Source organism: Eleutherodactylus coqui, chromosome 5 (assembly GCF_035609145.1).
Source record: "Eleutherodactylus coqui strain aEleCoq1 chromosome 5, aEleCoq1.hap1, whole genome shotgun sequence".
In the NCBI taxonomy this organism is placed as follows: domain Eukaryota; kingdom Metazoa; phylum Chordata; class Amphibia; order Anura; family Eleutherodactylidae; genus Eleutherodactylus; species Eleutherodactylus coqui.
Genome location: NC_089841.1, coordinates 133,049,388 through 133,073,287, shown reverse-complemented (window position 1 = coordinate 133,073,287; position 23,900 = coordinate 133,049,388). Strand labels below are relative to the sequence as shown.

The following is a 23,900-nucleotide window of genomic DNA, read 5'->3' as shown; positions in this document are numbered from 1 at the left end:
TTGCTGAATGCAGAGAAGTGAGAGGAGCTTACAACAGTGGGTCATCAGTGGTTCCTTTGAGGACTGGTCAGGGCTGCTGAAGTGAAAGGAATCAGCCAGTCAAAGGCCTTCATGTTCACCATGTAATTCCATCTACTAGACCCTGCCTCTGGCAGAGTCTAATACACGGCTGTCATGCGCCTACAAAAATGCATTACATAAATAACGCAGTGTACAATCCTAGCAATCGAATGATCACATCTTCAAGTCCCCTTGAAGGAATAAAAAATAGTGTCAAAAAGGTTTAATTTAAAGAAAAAAAATCCAGTTAGAAATATATATTTTCCCCACTAAAACCCATTTTAAATGGATAAAATGCCCAAAACATTTTTTTTAAATCAACAGCTAATAGGTATTACCGCTTTCATAATGACCCAGACAATGAAAATATAGTGAATGCCGTAAAATTGTTTTAAAAAGTAGTGGCAGAATTATTTTCTTTTTGCTTACCTCCCAAAAAATGTTGTAAGAAGCAATTCAAAGGTCCTCAATAAAAACTGCAACTCTTCCATCAAACAAGCCCTCACATAGCTCCATTGGCAGAAAAATAAAAATGTTGCGGGTTTTTAGAATGCGGTGATGCAGATTTAATTGTTTTGTGCTATAAACTTGATATTACAGAAATTGTGCCACTCCGGATAAGAAAGTTATCATGTTATATTTGGTGAACACTGTAAAAACAAAACCGAAAAATAATGGTGGAATTTCGGGACATTTTTTTCTATCTCCAGCAGCTCTCTCCATTAGACCATCCAGGACTTGGACAGTTCCTCTGCTGAAACCTAGCCTTGTTCGATGTTCCTCCTAGTCTAGTTCCTGTCTCCCTGTCCTGGCCTCACCTGCAGCTAATTGGGACTTCCTATAAAAGCTTGGCCCTGAGATTCCTTCCCTGCGTGATTATTGTGATCAAGCTCCACTTCCTCCATCAGTCTTGTGGCACTATATTTAATATGGTGAATGCTATACAGTATTTCAGAACATAGGTGAAGATGCTGTCTTAAACAATTTACCAATTAGTCATATGACAATAGCTGATACTTAGTTTGTGTAATATATGAGCAGAAATCACTGACTGCTGATGCATTTATGTCTTCAGAGACTTCAACACATGTAAGAGCTACAGCTGCTTCCACCAGGGTGACACGACTGTCATATTCCACTACTAATTGGATATATTTGTCGCGGTTGGTTTCCTGCACCTGATGCTATTCCAGCTTCTGGTTACACAAGTATTGAATAATCTTATAACGGCAGAACCTCAGGTGTTTCTATATTAGCCCCTCAACATTGAAATTGCAGTACCGTAAAGGAAAAGTCGTGGAGCTATGGAAATTACAGGATCGATACAAGTGTTAACGATATGTAAATGATGAAAAAATGGAAACAAAATATTCAAAAGATCTCAATTTATTCAGGATCTAGTATGGGTGCCACGGGCAGAAGTACACGCACGTACACTCCTTGGCATGCTATCAGGTTATTAATGGTTGTCTGACAAATGTTCTGCCGCGCAACAGCACTTGGGCTACTCACAGTTGCACAAGCAACATACGGTCTGGTGTTTTCAAGTTGAAAAACAGCTCCTGGGACACCTTGGAGAAATCAACACTGGTTCCACAACTAAATCAACTTTGTGAAGTTGACATTCCTTCATGAAGGCCCCTTCATGGCATTGCCCACGTTGTGTCCAGAGTCCAGACCAATCTCCAGCTATCATTGCATTAGAGACAAAGGTAGGACTCCTTGCTGAAGAGGACTGACCTCCATTGCAGTCTTGCTCTGCACCATGACAGCCCTTGAGAGCGAGAAGTTAATGGAACACATGTCACTGTATGTTGTAGTCCAATGTCGTGCAAGCACCTTTTGGTGGTTTGTGTAGACACTGTTCGATTCTGTAGGCTTGGGATATAATGTCCAATTTCCCGCACAGTACAGAATGGATCACAACGCGCCATTCTTATAATCCAACAATTCATCCTTGTAGAGGTTCACCTCTGTGCATCTCTTGCTGTCATTCCAGTTCGTTGTCATTCTCCCAACCACAGGGACATACAACGTTGTACCAGCGGTGACGTCTCAGTCTATGCAGGTAGCGATCTGCCGGGGTGGTAAACCAAAGTCTCTCCATTCAAGGATTCTGTCCTCCTCAGTCTGTAAAAAGTGTCGATAACTGTCATGGTGATGGACAGGAGGCATCGTACAATCATACCACAAGACTATCCGATTTTTGGCGTTTAATGTGGCTAAAAAAAACCCTTGCTTTCGATCTGGCTTTTATATCATTGAAGCCCTTCCCAATTTGTATAACCTAAGGCTTGTCCTTCTTGTTGTTGCAACTTCAATTTTGAGTGTAAATACACCATCACTGTTACCTACAGCTGCAGCAGAACATAATATACCTCGTCCTTGAGAGCGTAGAGGTATTCTTGGAAAATCCACACTGAAGGGGAACCTGTCAGGTCCCGTAAGCTGCCAGGGCTGCGAGCTGCGCAGTATAATGACACATCGATTTCAGCGGTCTGTCACTTATACCAATTGATTTAGTGGCTTTGCAAATTTTACTTTTGAAACTTTGCAGGGCTGAACTTGAGAGGAGTCCAATGAAGCTGATTAATACATGCACACTCCACCCCACCCACCTCGCTCCGGATGCGGATTGACAGGTCCTTCTGTATACACAGGACTCTATCTAGGCAACATTGCATGTGATATTGCCTAGATGGAGCATATTGGCCCATAATGGGCCACCTACTTCTTATTGGTGCAGTGTCCTTGTTTCTTGGGATTTGCGTTTTTTCCCCCACTTTTTCAAAGTAGCCAGTGGTATTTATATCTGCTGCTGCCCAAAAATTTGGGCGCTCCTATCCAGCTTGAATGGAGGCAAGGAAACTACATTTCTCTAGATTCTTTGCTTCTAAGTCTCTTTTTTGAAGTTCCATTCTCCTTCAGGGTGCCATCACTGCCTAGATCAAATGATCTGTGACAGTTTGTTTTGGAGGTGTCGCTGTGCGGAGAGCAGTCATCACATGACCTATGGGGGGTGAGGACCATGTGATCACAATACAAAATGTTACTGCATCAGAAAGTAAAGATTAGACTGGCGATCATGTAACCATAATTCAGTGCCTTTTTGAAGTAGAAGCATGTTAGTAAGTTTATTACTTATGTATAATACAATGACGAAAATAGACTTCAGAAAGCTCGGATAACGGCTTCAAAAACAAAAATGCAAGCCCAAAATAAAAGTATCTAGTTTCCACCCTATAATGTAGTAAATGAATTAGACTGACCACAGCTGCTATGAGAAACTTGCAGAACATGGTGTATGCTGGTGATACAGCTGGTAGAAGGGTAGAATACTCCTTTGAGTATTGCGTTATTGGCAGGGCTGTGATGTTGGTAAGCCAAACTTCCGAATCTGTCTCCGACTTCTATTTTTCCACGCTCTGACTCCTTCATTAATGGTTCATGCATAATAATTACTAATACATTTACTGTAGTGAAATGATAACATCCGGCTTAAAGGGAACTAGTTATAAATTATCAATGGCCTACAGATCATTAATCAGCAGGGGTCTGCTGCCTGGCTTTCTTGCCAATCTGTTGTTCCCTGGGCTGCTACACTTATGCATTGAGATGATTTCTGCAGGAAACAGGCAGCTCTATTCCCATTGCAGTGGCCAACCTGAGTATTACGCGCTATTCACTTCAATGGCCTGCAATATCAAGCCAGGCCACTACAGTGAGAACAGAGCTGTCTGCTTCCTGCAAAAATCAGCTCAGTGCACAAGAACATTGGCACAGAGAACAACTGATTGTGGCGAACCTGGGCAGCGGACCACTGCCAATCTATAATTCATGACCTATCCTGAGGATACGCTATCAATAATTTACAACTGGGCTATTCCTGTAATATGCTATATATTAATACATAATGTTTCCTATTTTTATTTTGAAGTTGGTGTTGGTATATTTCTTTCTGATTCCACAGCCATGATGGTTGTTTGTCCACAGAAGTGAGTAGCACACAAGTAGTTGTAGTATCATTGCTCACAGTTCTCATACTCAAAAAGGAAGGGGGCGTTTAAATACATGAATGTTAATGGGTATAAGCAGATTGCCCCCTATGCAGTGCTGAATGCTCTCAAATGTAGGTTTTACATGGATCTGTATAAGTGACAGACCGCTGAGATCAGGCATCACTCTACTCTGCGGTCCACTTTCCAAAACATTTTCTTTTAAGTCTACTGACACACTTTTGGTATAAATCTGGCAGAATTAAAAGTTATAGATACTTTTGGTATATGTGTTGAATGTGTAAGCATACACTGAATGGCTGCTGTCTTGGAGACACTCATCTAGCAGCACGTTGGACCTCCTTTGGCCATCAGAACCACAGCAGTTCTTCGTGGCATAGATTTGGTGTTGACGTATTTCTACAAGAATATTGGCCCATACGGAGAGGAAATTCTTGCACTTGCCACAAATTACATGGAGGTTCTGACATACTTTGAACAGCTGCTAGGAAGGGTTCACCGATTCATGCTGCTTGTGCCAAATTCTACCTTCCATCAGCATACTGCAATAGAAATGTGGGTTCATCTAACCAGGTTATGTTTTTCCTCTGCTTGGTGATCCAATCTTTGCCCTCTGGACTCTTGCCTTTCTGTTCCTGTTAGGCAGCAATGACTCTCACATTGGTCGCCCGCAGTTATAGTCTATCTGTGCTAATGACTTGTGTGTTTGGACATGTTAGTTGAAGCGCCAGTGTTGTATTTGGCTGCAATTTGCTTGACTGTCCTCCGGATGTTTATAAGAATGATTCTTGACATCCTCTTCTGATGCCTTTCATCGATGAGTTGTTTACAGTCAGAGGATCCTTTCTTGCGTCTCGCCGTCGGTATTGCACTGTACAGTTTTTTTTTTTTAAGGTTTGTATTTCTCGCGCCATCACTTGGCAATGACAGTGGGTACCCATGGTACATACGTAGTGTTAATTGCGTGCGGGCTGTGGTTCGGAAGACGTCCATTGACTTCAGTGGAGGCCGTCCGCACAGAGTCCTCAGCAAAATAGAGCATGCTGCAATTTTTCCCCTGCTTGTGGAATGCACAGTTCGTATCAGCGAGTGTGAGCAAAAAAGCGAAAGTACATGCTTTTTGAATAGCTGCGTTTTGCTGTGGATTGTCCACTCGGATGCTGTTCGCAGGTTCCGTAATTGGAATCCGACCGCGTGATCCCGGCCTAATAGCGGCTATATTCTATAAACAGTGTACAATTTTTGACAAAATGGGTATAGGCGAGTTCAGCCAGTCCTTATCTAAGGCTGTTTGCACACGGCCGGATTTTCATTGCAGGATCTGGAGCTGATGTCTGCCTCCGAATTCCGCAGCAAATACCTTCCAAAGCACGCTATGGAAAAGCATTTTTACCTGTCCACGAGCGGAAATCAATTGCAATTTTCCACTCATGGGGGAAGAAATCGCAGCATGCTCTATTGCAAGGCGGATTCTGTGTGGACAGCTTCCTTCAAAGTCAACGAAAGCCGTCCAACCTGTGGGCCTTCCGCAATCATCATTGCAGAAAGGTTGCGGGATCCGCATCATCGCCTAGTGACGGCGCGGCGTTCTCTGTACTGTGCATGTGCGCCAGGGGGCCAGCACATCCGTAGTACAGAGTAAGAAGAATCTGGACAGGTACGCAGTGTCACCGGCCGGGCACAGGGTCAGATTGCACTGCAGGATCCGACCCGGCCGTGTGCAGGCTGCCTTACGCAGTGATTTGGCCTTTTCACTGATATGTTCTGTAACCTGGTACCTGTGCCTATTGGTAAGACTCGCACGAAGAAATAGTTGACAAGCCCGATGGAAATAAGACAGCTGCTTCACAGTGTTCTGTTTATGGCATCTGGTGCTGATTATCTCTTTTCAGCAGGCTAATAAACATGAAACTCAAATTCTGTAGGCCATAATTTGTTAGAAAAAATCCTTGGCAAACAAAAAATATCATGTCTAGAATAAATTCATATAACCAACCACATCAGGGATTTTTATTACACTTCAGAGATAACTGCACACGAGCATAGACATTTTACTTTTTGTCTATTTAATGTTTTACAATATTTGTGCATCGGGTCAGAGAAAAGTTGCCCAAGAACAACACTGCTGTTTTTCCCAACACCTGTCCACAGGAAGTGAGTGGTACTGCAGTGCAGCTTCACTTCACTACAAGACCAGCTCTGTAGACAGGTGTGGGGATATTTTTGGAAGAAAGCAGGTCAGGAAGGGTATCGTTTCTCCTTAGGGAGAGCACCTAGAAGGTGTGAGGAGACTTCTAAGGTCATGCATGGTCCACTGGGAAATATGCAAATGGAAGATGGAATAATGTCTCTGCAGTGCCACCTATTGGAAGGCAGCATTCCTGCAAGTCAATGTCAGACATTTTAACAAGCCTGAGGAGGATGCTGCCTTCCAATAGATGGCACTTCCATTTTCCAATTTCGAAGAAGATATGATTGTACAGTCCTGCACAATTTTTAACATGCAACTTGGCAGACAGCTGATTTTACTAAAGAGCCATTTAGAAACTTGGGCACTCAGGAGGGTTGGCATCTAATACAATTATCCTCACCATCGATTGCAATCTCCCACATAGATGGGGTTTCATAGGCAACTTATATGCAGACAGAAACGTAACTATTGGGCCCCTCTACCACATAAGAAGTCACCAGTCATATAAATGGCACACAGTAGGTGGGGGCCCTGCTACAGATTTTGCATTGGGCTGAGGACTTTGCAGATACACATCCGTATCCCTCAGAAATGAAATAAAATAGTGGTCTGCTTAGAGGTCATGTATGTGGTCACAGCATGTATGTGGGGGTAGGTTCCCTGCTATATGGCATATTCTAGCATTAGATTAAATAATCATGTAAATGATGTATAAACCATTCATATCTGTTCTACCGCAGGGAAGCCGTGCACTTTGAATTATCCTATTTAGAGGAATTAGTGTGTTTTATCCTCTTTGTATCCATGTAAGAAGATTTAAAATGTGCTTGTCCTAAAAGTGGCATTTTTTTTACAGGCTTTCATATCGCAAGTTGCCTTTTTTCAATTTTATTTTATGAAAAGCGTATAATCCATAAAATACAATATACAAACCTGAGGGACTTAAATCAGGGAAGTCACAATATTAATACATAGAGTTGGAAAATACGCTTTGTGATACAGTATGAAGTTAGGGAATACCTATAACCTCTTTTACTTTTGCTGTTGAACTCATATTTGGTCAGAGGGAAACCCAAAGACGTTTACTACATAGGGGCAATGGGATAGTATAATTGCACATAGTGTATGTCCTGGTGCATATATTGCACTAGTAGAATACCCAACTGTAATATATGCACCAGGATACACACTGTGTGCCATATATATATATATATATATATATATATATAATATAATGTGTGTGTGTGTGAGTCCCTTTGTGTGTTGCCCCACTGGCCTATTTTGTAGACACTGGTTGCATTATTTAGAAGCCTTTGCTGGCTTGTTATACAGGGTGGCCACCGAAAATTATCCCGGCACCACACTCTTAGGCCTTAGTCAGACGGGCGTTTTTTTCGCGCGATTTGCGGATCGCATGACGGATGCGCATCCGCAAATCGCATGACCGATGCCCGAAAATCGCCCGAAAAATTGAATTCAATGGGCAAACATCGTTCTTCTCTGCCACAGCTGTTACAGCTGTGGCAGAGAAGAAGGATTTGTCTTCTATATGTTCTCAATGGGGTCGGCGCTGCTGCCGCCGGCCCCATTGAGCGCATATAGAGAAGAGAACAGGAATCGCAGATCGCAGATAGGTGCGATCTGTGATTTCTGTTCTATAATTTATCGGACGAGCGCATAAAAAGCGCTCATGTGTCCGATACCATTGCAAAGCAATGGTTTTATAAAATCACCGGACGCATGCGCAAATCGCAGCAAAAAACGCCCGTCTGACTAAGGCCTTAGGGTGCCTTCACACTTGCGATATCCCTGCGTTTTTTTAACGCAAATGTCAATGGGACTTTCTGATGTCAAAAACGCATCGTAGAAAAATCGCAAGTTTGTGTTGTGATTTTTGTACAATGCGTTTTTTACTTTAGAAAGTCCCATTGACATTTGCATTAAAAAATGCAGTGATATTGCAGTCGCAAGTGTGAAGGTACCCTTCATACTTGCGAGAAAATCGCGGGCTTTTTGAGCGATGCGAGAGTGAGTGAAAACTCAGAATTATGAAGCATGATTTTCAATGGTTTCATTCCCGTTTGCGAGGTTTTCACTAATGCGATGTGCAGTGAAAAAAAAATCGCAGCATGTCCTATCTTTCTGCGTTTTGCGATTATTTTTTATTTTTTTATCTTCCATGTTTCCTTATGGAGCCCCCTTGTTATTGGATCCCAATGCACAAAATTGCGATTTTTGTGCAAAGCGTTTTTAGCATTAGAAACTTCTATTGACTGTTGCACGATAATGTCAATGGAAGTGTTTAAACAAAGGCTGGACAAATATCTGTCTGGGATGATTTAGTGAATCCCGCACTGAGCAGGGGTTGGACCCGATGACCCTGGAGGTCCCTTCCAACTCTACCAGTCTGAGTCTATGCTAAAATCACGGGCGGCAGCGATGTAATGCGACGCTCACAAATCATGGGAGCAAAGACACGATTTTGTCACAATTTTCTCATGCCAAAATGGTGATCGCCAGTTCGATGGAGCCCTAATGACAACAGTCTAAAAGAAAATATTTGCTTCGCATGGCAACCAACCACAGCGCAGCTTTCATTTTACCTCAGCAGGATAAGAGATGAAAGCTGCGTTGTGATTGATTGCTATAGTCAACAAAGACAGACTTTCTTTTAGACCGTTTTTATAAGAGTGCGGCGTCAGGCTACTTTTCTGTGGCCCACCCTGTAGATGCTATGGTGATGATGAGTGAGTGTAAGACGTAGAGTGTAGTTATGTAGTGCATACACATGAGGGCAGGGTTGCTTTGATAACAAACCGCACCGTCTTTACACACCTTGTCTGATCACTAGTAATAGTGCCATATTATGTAGAGATACATCCTACAAATGATAAATGATAACACCCAGTTGTCAATTTATTCATTCTTTACCAGGAGGAATAGTATAATAATGATCTTGATTTATATAGCGCCAACATATTCTGCAACACTTACAAAACAGGGGGAATAAAACCAAAGCCATGGTTACATGCAGTAATAAGTTGATGGAGCCAGTAGGGGTGAGGGTGCTGCTCCAACGAGCTTACATACTACTGATAATCGGGCGATACAGAAGGTAAAGGGGCTGGATCTGTGCACGGTATGGCGAGGTGAAGAGTGAGGGATTCTATACACAGACAGTGGTCACACTTAAGCCATATAGTGGCTAAATCAGTATGACTGCAGGGGGTGGTTGATTGCAGCTAGCAGGGATTGCAGTTGGTAGGACAGGGAGCATGTTATCAGGCGGAGTACAGAGAGGTTTGGTTTAGGAGATATGGTATGCCTCCCTGAAGAGGTGCGTTTCTAGTTTTGAAGTTTTGTGTGTCAGTGATTGCCCAGATAGTTTTGGGTAGTGCATTCCAGAGGACCGGTGCTGCTCTGGAGAAGTCTTGGAGGCGGGAATGAGAAGTTCGAATGTATGGAGCACTTCGTCTGATTTCGTTAGCGGCATGGAGGGCGCGGACTGGGTGGTGGATTGAGATGAGGCAAGCAATGTAGGGCAGTGCGGTGCTGTGGAGAGCTTTGGGGATGAGGGTGGTGAGTTCTGTATTTGATGGGCAGCCAGTGCAGTGACCGGCACAGGGCAGAGGCATCCGAATAGCGGCTGGACAGGAAGATGAGCCTGGCTGCCGCACTCAGGGTGGATTGGAGAGGGTAGAGTCTGGCACGGGGGAAGCCGATCAGCAGATAATACATAGTTCTAAGAAAAATGCTCCAGTATTCATGTCAAGAGGAACACAAAAAGTAGTTACTAAAATGGACATGTCTGGAGAGCGGGGAGCTTCTTTTTAAAGGGGTTGGGCTGTTACTGGACAACATTGCCTCTACATCACCAGCAGTGTTAAAATAACGAAAAAAAGCAGTACTTACTGCTCCTCTGCCACGGTGACCCAGCGTTGTAGACCACCGTCCTCCCGATGTTGGTTGTGGTGATGATGTCACAGGAAGTTACCTGACTGCTGCAGCTAATCAGAGGTTGCAGCATCAGGGATTTGAACTCCTGGCATCACGGTGCCCAGAATGTGGGCACTGATACCAGGAAAATGAGTGGTGACACTGCAGCCTCTGTTTGGCTGTAGTGATCAGGTGACTTTCTATGACCTCATCGCTACAACAAACATTGGGAGGGTGGCGGAGCTACAGCACTTGCTCCCCATGGCATGGAAGGGGTAAGTACAGCTCTTTTTGTTCTTTTATAGGGAGAACATTGTCCGGTAATCGCACAACCTAACACCTAGACAAATAGTGCATAAGACAGAACACTACTAGACCGCTCCATGTAATGTCAGTGCTCTGTTAACAATGGCCTTTGTGGTTCACATTATGACTTTTTTAGTACAGATCTAGATATTGCTCTTGAGGCTGAATGATGGGCTTCGATCCTGTGTTGATCGCTGAGGACCCGCTCTCGAAGTTGGCTGCTGGATTTCTTGCAGACAGAGCATCATTATACAGCATTAAGGTTTTGTCAGGCTTATTTGGGTTATTCGGATATAAATGCTTTGCAGAAAGGAAATCTGAGTCCCACATGGAGCTCGTGTTTACAAATGGCATCACTTATTAATGTCTATATTGCTGGGAGGAAGTTGTTCTAGTTTTGTGTTCAAATATAGATTCTGATTCCTTTCTGCCACGTATGCCGAGTGATTGCTGTATCAACGACTATCCACGGGGGAAGCTATTTATAATCCAGCGCTAGAATGTGTGATACTGCTGTATGGCTTTCTATTCTGGCGCTCAGATTTATGATGTATCACACTTGACAAATATGCGAGGGATAATGTTCTCTTGCCGATATTTATGGAAGCGTTTAAACACTGAAATATGAAAATCTGCATGATGCAAGAAAATTGGTTTTAATTTAGGAGGCTTTTAAAGGGAACTGACACTAGACCGACAAGAATCTGTAGCAATTCCAATCAAAGCCAAATAAATGGCTGCAGGTAACACATTAAATGGTGTCTTTAAAGTGTGTGATTCAGAAAAAATGAGCACAAACCCCATCTTTCCTTCTAACCGTGTTTCAAGGCTGTATGGACGTGTATCTTGTTAGCCTTTTTGGCTTTCCTAAACAAGTCAGGGTGTCTTAGAGATGCACAAAAAATGTAGGGAGTCCGCCCATCAGGCAGGTTTTCTCTTTACAAAAGAAGCTAACACAACAGTACGCTGGGTCCGTTATCATTGGTGCAAGCCATGTGTAGGTATACATTTACCACTACAGCGGTGCACGAGGCAAATGAATGGCCAAACATATAAGGCATTGAAGGTCCACAAGATGGAGAGACCTTTGTTACAGATAAAGAAAAAGATAGATTGTCAGTTTATGATATACTAATTCTAAAGTGACAACCAACATGGCTGCACTTCCTGTTGTATTTTGCTAAAAATGGCAACATTGTATGACACTCATTCCAGACTACTTAGAAGTTAACGGGATGCCCAACTACAATGTTGACTCAAGGGTTTATCAGATAACCCCTTGAAAGCGTATTTGTTTTCGAGAGAAATTAGGACATATATTGCTTTCACACAGGAGTGATAGTCATTCAGAGAATGAAAGTGGAGCAGCCATAGATCTCTCCCGGTCACCTGCCTCCAATTACTGCAAATAGGCAGTTTTTCATAGATGAGCGGGTGCCTCTTCACACAGGCTGATAGGTACTTGGTTTTTAGCTTACCTAAAAAACAGGTAACCATTCCAAAAATGAGCAAGACATTTCTCAGTGCCCTGTTGGTGGCTGCATGTACATGGGGCAACTATCGCCCAAATTGGCTGTTTCCAGCTGTATTTTAAAAAAACCTGCCTACGTTTTCGTTATCGGCAGGGCCCATTTATCCCTAAATTGGTTAAACAACTCAAAGTGCCCATAAACCTTCAATAGCTAATGGGCAAACACTCATTCAGGCAGCAGCTATTTCTCCCGACAACGCCCATACACATGAACGTGTGGCTGGGCCAAGTGCTCATGTATTTTTTGTGGGCAGAGGGGAGTAAGCCACAGCTAGACACCTCTAGCGGGGGCTTATCTCTATGGAGAACAAAAGGATCAGGTGTTGAGTATGCCCAATCTCTTATTTTCCTGACAGATGGGAGAGTTAAGAGGCCCCATACTTATACAATAATTGGTTGGTCCTGCCAAAATCAGTGGGTTTGGAGAACTTTTCCCCAATGTGTATAAAGAGATTTTCCGGGACTAAACTATTGATGGCCTATGAATAGTCAATTGTCGTGGATCAACCGCTTGGGATTGCTGCTGATCAGGTGACTGAAGAGGCTGTACCGCTCGAGTGAGTGCTGCGGCCTTTTCTCAGTCACATGACCTGAGAGCAGATCAGTCCCATTAATGTGATTGGAACTGAGCTGCTATACTGTGGCCAGTCACTATACAATATACGGCACTGTGTCTGGCATGAACTTAAATATCAGTGGCAGTCACCATAGTGCTGCTGTCACTTCATTCAGCTGATCGTCGGGATTCCAAGTGATGGAGCTTCACCAATCAGCCTTTGATGACCTATCCTGAGGATAATTCAGCAATGGTTCACTCCTATAAAAAGCCACTCCAGGCATAATATGGTTTTAGAATATGAGATGGTGATGATTATTGACTATGTAGAAACCTAAGCTGCTTCTAATATATCTACAGAATATAGTGTATATGATTGTATATGCACAATTCTGCACTTATTGTATGTAGTGTTATAAGCATTACTTGCTTAATTATGTTCATATTAGCATATGTTTGGTAATCCAATCTTTGTGTAAGGGCATTTAATTAAGCATTTCAATAAAACCATTCTGAATCATTTAGTCATGATCTTGTTACGGGTGTCAACCTCAATTACCTCTTTTATGATAATCGGTAATACATGGCGGGGCAAACAAGGTCCTTTATGTTTTCTTGTGTCTTATGAACCCATCCTGTCAATTGTGTTCTTTGCAATTTGAAAAATGTTTCTTTTACACTGCATGGCACAGTTTGTGCTAAACTAAGAGAGCTCAACACATACTTGTTATATCGGCATCTGTTGGCTGTTCACTTCAATAAAGTGTTATTCCATTTAGGTGTACAGAAGAATACTAGTATAACCAGAGCACACAGTTTTAGGGTCCTTTACAGCCTAAAGCCTCAGCACTATGATATGTACTACATTTGTGTTTTGGAGCAGGGTGTAAAGAAGCTCGAGAGAAATTACTGCAGGATTTAAAAAGTAATTTAAGCTAAATGGGTTTATTTGTAACTGAATATAAAGAAGGGATAAAACTGAAATTGCAAATTGTAGTGCAGTATCTGTAATTAATCTGCCGTTTCCTTATGAGGCATGGCAAGTGTTTCAGCTTTATGGCTAGAAGCAAGCAATAGATACAAAGTATACAGTAGGAGAGCACAGTTAATATTGAGGTACAATCAGGGTCGTAAGTAAAGGCTCAGGGGCCCTGATGCAAAAGGTGAGCTGCCCCCCCCCCCTCCTCTATCTGTACCTGTACCCGTACCCATACCTAAACCATGCTGCACAGAGACATAACTTGAAGCTTCTGGGCCTCAATGCAAAACCTGTAACAGGGCCCCCAACTATAATGCTTTATTCATAGTACTGGGATCCATATATGGAGAAGAGATGCCTTATGGGCCCCCTAAGGATCCTGGGCCCGGGTGCAACCGCATCCCCTGCACCCTCTATAGTTACGCCCCTGTGTACAATGTAAAGGGATTGAAAATTGAGCTTAAAGGTATAAATTGTACTTGCTACATCTAAGATTGGGGACAGCTAGCAAGTACACTGTTAAACAGCATGACGTTATATGCTAATTTGAAGAGGAAAGCTTTGAAGGGGTTGTTTTGCTTACTAGACAACATTTCCTCTATGGGTCCAGCTGTGCTAAAATAACAAAAGGAGCTGTACCCAATGATCCAACACTGCAGCCCTGCTGTGCTCCCAGTATTTGTGGTGGAAGACATCACCGGATGTTACCTGACTGTTGCAGCCAATCAGAAGTTGCAGCGTCATCATTCTGAACTCCAACCATCAGCACTCACATCCTGGCTACCATGATGCCAGGAGTTCAGAACGATGACTCTGCAGCCTCTGGTGGGCAGTAGATCTGCAGCACTAGATCGCAGGTGTTGAGGACAGGTAAGTACTGTACAGCTCTTTTTGGTATTTTAGCGTAGCAGGACCCATAGAGGAAATGTCTGGTAACTGGACAAACACTTTTAAGGTTTACAGTTAGGCACAGAAAAAGTTAGACAAGTAGATCGGACTATTGCAATATCTTCCTCTGTAGCTCCCCATTTAACACTCTCACACTCCTCCAATCCACCCACAACTTTACAGTTTGGCAAATCCATATCTTCCCTCATTTCACCTCTGCCAGTTTCTTCACTGAATGCCTATTGCTCAGTGAATTCAGTTAAAAATGACCTGCCCCCTCCATATATCTCTAACATATCGTACCTCCCCACATGTAATCTCAGATCCTCACATGACCTACTTCTTTGCTTTCCTTATCTGCTCTTCACATAAACCTCCAGGATACTCCCTATGCATTCACCATACTCTGGAACTTGGTACACCAAATGGTCAGACTCTCCCCCTCCTTCCAATAAATCCAACAAATGCTGATCATCTCGCACCTCTCATTGTTTCACAAAGCTGAGTAAGAGGTAGAGCTTGTATCACTGTCACCAGCCATATCTGCAACTGTAATCTACCTTCATACAAGAGAACAATCCTGGTGTGCAGGGGATCATCATACTGTGAAATGCTATATATTCATTGAATATATACAGGGGTGTATAGTATATGGGTATTAGTGTATCTTGACGCCACCTGAAGATAGGGGTGTGACAGGGTCTTTCCTGCATCCAAGCCCTGTCACACCCCTACCTCCCGATTGGCTACCTTAATGTAGGTCCTAGGAGCGTGTGCATTTCATGTTGCCTGGGCTGGAGGGTGAGGCTAACATTGTAGCTGAGCTCAGGGGTTAGGCGTACGGATTCCTGTTGCCAGAGAACATGCACTGCTGGGCAACTACTCCGGTCATTAAAGTGCGGGGTTCCCGCCGCTCTGCACCACTCACCGCTCCTGTCCGCCCATCGCTTGAATGTGGCACAGTGTTCCAGTGCTACCACTGCGGCCCTCCGCTGCTCTCGACCGCTCCTGCTGCATCACAAACTTCTCTCCTTAAAACAGCTCCCCCCCCCCCCGTGTGCTGCACTCATCCTTGTCCCCACCACCCCCCAGTGTGCTGCACATGTCAGTGCTGCCCCTGCCGCCGCTCATGGGCAGTGCTGATATGTGTCAAACAGGTCCGCTGATTTAAGTGGGCTGTCCCGCCGCTCTACAGTGCTCACCGCTCCTGCACAATCACAAACTGCTTGGCTGATGACATTTTGCCCTGCCGCTGTGCTGCGCTCATTCCTCCTGCATGGGCAGCATCTATAATAGCGAAAAGTCCCAACCGCCGCGGACGCCACTGCCTGCAGCAGGTGTCAGGGCCAGGACGGGGAGACAGCCGCTCCTGCACGCCAGACGCCGCTGCCTACAGGACCTGTGAGGGGCAGGATTGGGAGATATCCGGACAGCCAATCAGGAACAGGGGGCGGCAACCCCTTGTCAAACACTCATTTTCTTGACTCCACCACAACTTCCTGTGGCGTCAAGATACACTAATACCTAGTATATGTATATAATATTATGTCTTTCCAGAAAAAAAATGTTTTTGGACCAAATAAAATGCTAACATAGTGCAATATACACATTTGCCTTCCAGAACTTTTTTTTTCCAGTGCATACCAATGCTGTGGAATAAGATGCATACTCTACATACACTCCATCTAGAAATGTAACCTGTTTAGTTTATTCACTCACTATTCTAAAACATGAGCCCCTATCTATGAATGGGTAACATTCTACTGCCAATGGATGTCAGCCATCAGAGCAGTAACAGCTAGAGGGAGAAGACAGCCATGCTGGGCTGTGTTAGTGAGCATGCAGTATCCACTTTGCAGTCGGATTCCGCATATGGGAGAGCACTGTGTCCACACGTACCTGTATTTGTCTGAACTGCGGGTAGTCCCGATAGCTCGCCGTCGGACATGCACAGTACAGATTGTTTTTTTCAAATCTTTTTTTTTTACCACGCCGTTGCTTGGCGATAACACAGAAATTTGCGGCCTTTCTGCAATGTCAATTACGAAAGGGCCGCGGGTCGAACAGCTTCCATTGACTTCAATAGAAGCCGTCTGTGCGGAATCCGCACTAAAATAGAACATGCTGCTATTTTTCCTCTGCTTGCGGAAATCGCAATTCAGTTCCACAAGTGTGCAGGAAGAAATGCTTTTCCATAGCATGTTATGAATGGTATTTGCGGTGGATCCATTGTGCGTTTGCCGCCCCACAGATAAATCCCCAGCTGCTGATAGCTCAGAACTACAGAGCCAGGGACAGCGTCAGGAGTTGCGGCAGGTGAGTATTCAATTTTTTTATTTTTTAACACTACTTTTAAATCGCTTTTCAGGGAGGGTCTTATGAAGCCCCACCCTGAAAAGCCATTGACGGCTGCCGGGGATCAGCGGCGACTTCTGGCGCTGTCCCCGACTCTATAGTTCTCAGCTAGCAGCAGCTGGGGATTTAAAATGCCCCACCTGCTGGTAGCTCTGATTGTGATTGGTTGAAGCGCTTCAGCCAATCACAATCAAAGCTACCAGCAGGCGGGAATTTTAAATCCCCGGCTGCTGATAGCTCAGAACTACAGAGCCGGGGACAGCGCCAGAAGTCGCCGCTGAGCCCCGGCAGCTGAAGGGAGGCGAGGATTGATTTTTTTTTTTATGCACTTTTTTAAAATGGCTTTTCAGGGAAGGGCTTATGAAGCCCTTCCCTGAAAACCCATTGAGAGGGATGCCGGCAGCAGGATTCATGTGTGACAGCTGCGGTTGAGAATTGAAGAATTACAGATGTGGCAGATGTAGCAGCAGGGAATTCTTTTAACCAGCGGGGGTGAAGGAAACATCTGCCGCATGTGGCAGATGTGTTCTTTATGCCCGCGGGGGTCACTGCAGCGGCGGAGAGGTAAGTTTTTTTTCTTTTTTTTTGCACTAAAATGTTTCCTTTTCAGGGCATGGCTTATATGTAAAGCCCTTCCCTGAAAAAGAATATAGTAGGCCGGCAGAGCATTTTTTTTCAATGAAGCCTCCGGCAGCAGCCGCGGCTCCATTGACAACAAGCACGCAGCTGTGTTCACGTGTGTTTTTGCTCGTACCTACGTGCGCATGTATGTACGCACCTAAACACGCTTGTGTGAACCCACCCTGAGGCAGAGTTTAGTATGTGAATGTTGAAATTACCATTCAATGCAATACTGAAGTATTTCAGTATATTGTAGAAATAATCCAAAGATTGCAACTTCATGTCCCCTTAAGGGGACTAAAAGAAATCAAAATAAAAAAGTTATTGGGCTCCAAATGTAATGACAAAAAGCTTTTCTTTTTTAAAGTAGTAAAACATCAAAAAAAATCGATAAACATTATATCATCATAATTGTACTGACCCATAGAATGAAGTTAATGTCATTTTTAAGGCACCATGAACGCTGCAAAAGCAAAACCTTGTGAAAAATGTGGCATTTTTTTCCATTTCACCCCACTTAAAATGTTTATAAAGTTATCCAATACAATCCAATCAAGTGTACTATTAAATAGTACTAATAAAAATGCAACTTGTCCTGCAAAAAACAAACATACATACAGCTTTGTAGACTGAGAAATAAAAACGTCATAGCTCTTGGAAGGTGGTGATGAGAAAACAAAAAGTGGAAAAATGGCTTCTGGTTAAAGGGGTAATCTTTTTTCACATGTACAATGCCCCGAAATGAATGGCTAGGTAAAAACACATAAAAATAGATCCAAAAGACGGCTACATCTTTGATACCAATGTTTTTTAAACTTCTGCTTTCCTGCGGTATCGGCGGTCCATCCGCAATTCCATTGTGGACGGGCTGCTGATCAGGCAGCTTCTATTGACTTTAATGTATTCCGTATTCCGCAGCAAAAATCCGCCCGTGTGCAGGCGGCCTGAGTTAATGGGCATAAAAAACTGAAAACTGGGTCACTCAACTTGTGGGTGCGAATTAGTCACATAAAATCCATCCATATAATTCTTTTACTGCCCCCCTCCCCTTCTGCTGGTGTTTTTATGTATTATAGCGTAAATTATCTCTTGCGATTCTAGAAAGATATTCGCATTAACGTATCCTTAATCTTTATATGAATATACTTAGATATCTCGTTTCTTCTAATTACAGCATATAATCATTTTAATCTGTTTTTCCCTTCTACTTGGATTATAATTTAATTACTCCTAATCTAATAGGAGACGACTTTGCAGGGGTTTTCAGTTTTTAAATGATTTTTCTGTGACTAATTCGCACGTTAGATGATCCAGTTTTCAGTTTTTATACACAACAATTAAAGGCAGCATGTAGAATCTTGTATGGCATGAAATATATTCATGAATCCATTCTTCAAATATTGATTGGTTTTATGCCAGGTGAATGCACTGATTCATTTATCATATGCTGATTAGTTTTCCCTTGGCCTCAATTTGATATGATCAACATCCAAACTCTTCTTTTATTTTGGATTGAGGACATTTGTATTATTATCCTGGTCTTGTGTATACTTGGAATGCTTTTTATTACAGAGGTTTTAATTGCTTTAAAAGTTTGTTTTCCTAAGGCCTCTTTCACACGGGTGTTGCAATTTTCGGCCGCCCGCATCGTTAAATCTTCCGTCTTCTTGCCTGTTCACACTGCCGGGTGCGGTGTATATACACTGCGGCTCGGAATTCCGTGGGTCGGGTGAAAAGAGAGAGTTTAGCGATGTTAAACTCTCTCCCTCTCACTTTGCCGAGTGATCGTCGCAGTAGAAGCTCCCATTGAAGCCTATGGGAGCAGCGGCAAAGGGAGGGTAAGGGACTGTAGCAGCACTTGTCATGCTAAATTTCTTTACTCCGCTGCCCTTTGGGAGCTGCCGGAAAGGGGAGGGCAGAGGGTCTTTAGCAATGCGAGCTGCTGCTAAACTCCCTCCCGATTCCCCTTTCTGATGGCTCTCATAGGCTCCCATAGGAGTCTATGGGAACGGCCTGTGTTTTTCGGCAAAAGATGGGACAAGACCTATCTTTTCCAGCTGCACGTAAAAGGGGCCGTAAGGAATTGGCAGTGTATGTGCTATCTTTTCAAGGTGGATGATTTTACGCGCCGGAAAATTGGCCATCTGAACGAATGCATTGGAATCCGATGATTGCGATTTTCAGTTGGCGTTTCATTGCAGCAAAATAGCCGTGATAAAACGCTGGTGTGAATAAGGCCTTATTATGGTGATAGCCCATATGGTGTGGCGTGACGGGGTTAACTGTAATTGAGCTCAGTGAGGCCACCCGCCCAGCTACTTTCCTAACAAACATTTTTGTATTTGTCAGTGTCATTGTGTTGCTTCTGATCTGATGATAATCAATCCAACTTCTTCATATCCCCTTGTTGCATCCACGTCTCATCTCGGCACTGAATCTGCTGATTTCAGCCTTCCTTTTTGGCATTGTGTATTTAATCACATTTTCAAATGTACTTTTTATCAACCATTTTAGATGAATTCCAAAAGCTGTTGGTCACTATATTGCTTATTTGAGATGAAGAATTGACTATAGAAAATGCTTGGCTTTCTTTATTACTTCTGCTCGTGTTCACATCTTTTCTCATATGCTTTCCCTTGGTAGGGGCATAAATAGAAAAGGCTGAGCCTCATAGCAAACTTCTGAATGAGATCCTTGCCGCACCCCAGGCATGTTCACATCAGTGATAGAGGAAACTCCGTCAATAATAAAGTCCATAAGAAAAAAGGAGAAAACAGTGCTGCACGTAGCGCTATTTCATACTGTCAAATCCTGCAAAAATGTCAGATGGCTGCTGGAAACCAAACAGACCACATTAGTGTATAGTCAGGGAAATGGACCCCTAAAATGTAAACGAGAATGAACCCTTAGTTGGATAATGGATCAATGATCGTGACTGTGCAGTGGGCTGGGTTCACTTACACAAATGTGGCAATACTGCTTCCATGCTCTGTCTAAATTCACGTAGTGACTGCTGCCTGACTCCTGCTGTAGCCTGTAGTCACTGTGTCCATTGACTCCATACCTGGCACTAGCTTGGCTTAGACTGACTGACTTGGCGCTGCTCCCGCTCCTCTCTTCCAAGCTAGCTGCGACTGCCTAGACTTTAGGCTCCGCCTTCACGTAACGTGAAGCTGCTACAACTGCGTGAGTATGCCGATGACAAGTACAGGAGAGTGGGTGACATATGTCACATCTGTGAGTTGGTGCGGGCCTCCTTCATACTGCTGGTCTGAGTCTGGCTGATCAAGAGTATGACAAGCTCCGTTATGGCAAGTGCAGGTAGGATCCGGTGGGCCTTATAGGTCAGCGGGCCCCGTAACAGCCTTTACGTCTGCTATGGCAGTAGTTCCACCTTTATCCCTTTGACATATTAGGGTCAATAAATGGTTCATCATCTGCACAGAAGTTTCTAGTGCCAGCTGGCAGCAGTCCTGGATGAGTTGTTACGATGACTGGAGCCCAGATGATTAGGGTGTTGATTTATTAGATTCTAGACTGGAAAGGTGACTGCAACTAAACACGCTGGTGAATGGCAGCTAGTACACTAGAATTCCTTGACATACCACCACTGGTTCTAAGAATTCAGTCCAGGCCTTTGACATACCTTCACAGCACTACCCCACATTAGTCACGTCAGTGTAAAACTTAACTGGGACTTACCTCATTCTTTGAAAGTGTCCCATTATGAAAAATATCTTCCAAAACTTCTTTCATGGCTCCCGATTAAATACATAATTATGGATTATAATTTATTTTTTATTACTTTTATTTTACTTATTTATTTGCTTGTTCATCATCTTTAAAAGACTGCAGTTGATTATATATATGAAACTACCTGCATAAGGATCCATACAATACGACGGCAGCTCCCATTAACTCCTACGGGAGCCTATGCGAGCTGACAGAGAAGGGAGGTGGGAGGGAGTTTAGCAGCGTGTCTGCTCAACTCCCACCCCCTTCCCTCCTCCTGTCCACCCCTTCGTGGCTATTTGCAATGGCAGGGGGCGGGACGGGGCGAGAACTAGTGTGCTAAGCTCCCGCCACGGCCCCTCCCATTGCTGGCAGCTGAGGAAGCGGAAGCTTGGCACACTAGCTCCTGTCCCGCCCCCTCCCCTTGCAAGGGGGTGGAGAGGGGGGAGGCCATTTAGCACAGCTAAACGGTCTCCCCCCACCCAATGGTATCCTGGGCTTGGCGTATACTCGCCGGACCAGGCTGTCTGAACGGCTGCGTGAATTAGAGATGCAGCTATGACTTGGTCACAGCTGCCTCTTGTTCACACGATTTTCGGTCGTGCTGGAGCCATGACACGACCGACCGAAAATCGCTGTGCCCGTGTGAAAGAACGAGCCCCATTTCAAGTGGTACTTGTTACTGCCCATTACCAGCAGCAGATCACCTCTAGTGTGCAGGTGAATGATTGTTGATATGGTTGTTTGTCCCCATACAGGTTACATTTGTCTGCACCCCTTGCTCTATTTACACCTCGAATCGGCCAACAAACACAGGAATTAAAACTGGTTTACCTTTTTTCATGCATGATACCATTTAAGAAATGATAATAATAAAAATATGTTATTGAAGATAACTGAATTTGCATTACGTCATGACCCCATCCCTTCTGTAACTCTTGTCTCCTCCACCTGAATGCTGATAGACACATGATTTAACGACTATATTGCCTTATTACATACCTTTTAAGGTATGTAATAATTTAGAAGAAATCCCTAGAAAGAGATTATTACTATATACTCTTTGCCAAATAGATCACTTTTTTCTCTGTTTTTTAGGCATGCCGTGATTTCTTGGAATTAGCAGAATCCCACAGTCGTAAATGGCATCGCGCTTTGCAGTTTGAGCGTGAGCAGAGAGTTCGTTTGGAAGAGACCATAGAGCAGCTAGCAAAACAGCATAATAGCCTGGAAAGAGCCTGCCGAGGAGCACCTGGTCTGTCGTCTAACCCTACAGGAAATCCCAGTTCTGGAAAAGGTACATTTTCATCACATCTGTTGTCTGAATATAAATACGTAGCAGAACAAACCACTGGGAAATCCTGATATCGGGGCCCTTAAAGGAACACTACAAAGAAGAAAATGGGCTGCAAAATATTTCATCTTCAAAATCCTCCTCTCCTTTGATTGTTTTCTGTCACGTATTGCAGTCAAATGTATGAACAGCATAAAAGGCTTTTCCCTCCCTCCTTCTCACAAATCTGTCTGCAATGCAACGGCTGCAGCAGGAGCCTCTCCCCACTACTCAATCTGCAATACCAGACCAAGAACACCAAGCCCCTCCCCTCTGTACTATCCCATTTTTTCGGACATCGTTCACCGTGCGGGGTAAATAATGCGCTACTTTGATAGATCAGACTTTTACTGGCGCAGCTATACCAAATATGCATTTTTTTATGATTTAGATTTTTTTTATTACAGATATGGCAAAAGGGGGATGATTTAAACTTGGAATACCTTTTTTTACAATTAATAAAACTTTATTGATTTTATTTTCACTTTTCTTTTAAGCACCCCTGGAGGACTACAATATGCAATGCTTTGATCACTCCTGCAGTATGACATAATGCTATAGCATTACGACATACTGCGATTTGACAGGCACTCTATCAAGCCCCCGGCTACCATGACACCTGCATGGCTCCCCCAATCTCACCGCGGGGGGGATTTAAATGCCGCTGTCAGAATTGACAGTGGCATTTAAAGGGTTAATAGCCACGATTGGCCGCACGGCCGATTGAAGCTATTGCCTGCGGTTGTCAGCTGTAATACACCACTGACGCCTGTGCTGTATGAAGAGAGGTTGTAAATGTACGTCCTGGAGCGGGACGGGGTTAAAAAGCATTTCCTACAAATTTTCTACAGATCACAGCTCAGGGGCCTCCTGTAGTGACAGGAAGGTGGCAGCATGTTGTCTGTCACTTGTAAGTTCATGTTAGATGTTAGTGCTGAGGAAGGTCCTTGGGCTCTGTAGCTTATGAGCCTCCCAGTTGCTACCCCTATTGCTACACCACTGCTCAGGGAGAATGCTGCATTCTGTCTGTACACTTGCACGTTGGCAAGTCAAGTCAGTGTCTTAGATTGTGTAGGTGCCCCCTTTGGTACGGGAGCCCTGAGCAATTGCCCAGTTTGCCCCTCCCTAACACCAGCCTTGCTGATCAGTAGAGGTCCTGGGCAGTAGGCTCACATTGATCTATTTTTTATCATTTACAACTAGACAACCCCTTTAAGGCTTCACTGCATACAAACGTTTGCTTACAATCAGGGCAGATTGACATTAGGAGTAGAGATGAGCGAACGTACTCGTTTCGAGTACTTACGCACCCGAGTACCGCTATTTTTGAGTACTTCAGTACTCGGCTGAAAAGATGACCCGTTTTGGTTTCTGAATAAAATCGCTACATATTCTG

The 23,900-nt window shown here is 43.8% G+C and overlaps 1 protein-coding gene across 1 annotated transcript in view; it reads left to right on the top strand.

Annotated features, from left to right (window-relative positions):
- The window catches only part of OSBP2 (oxysterol binding protein 2), a 244,883-nt gene that overhangs the window by 157,185 nt on the left and 63,798 nt on the right, over positions 1 to 23,900 (top strand). Inside the window, exon 4 of the mRNA XM_066603181.1 lies at positions 22,270 to 22,468. Coding sequence (XP_066459278.1) covers positions 22,270 to 22,468 — 199 coding nt within the window. The remainder of the gene's footprint in view (positions 1 to 22,269; positions 22,469 to 23,900) is intronic.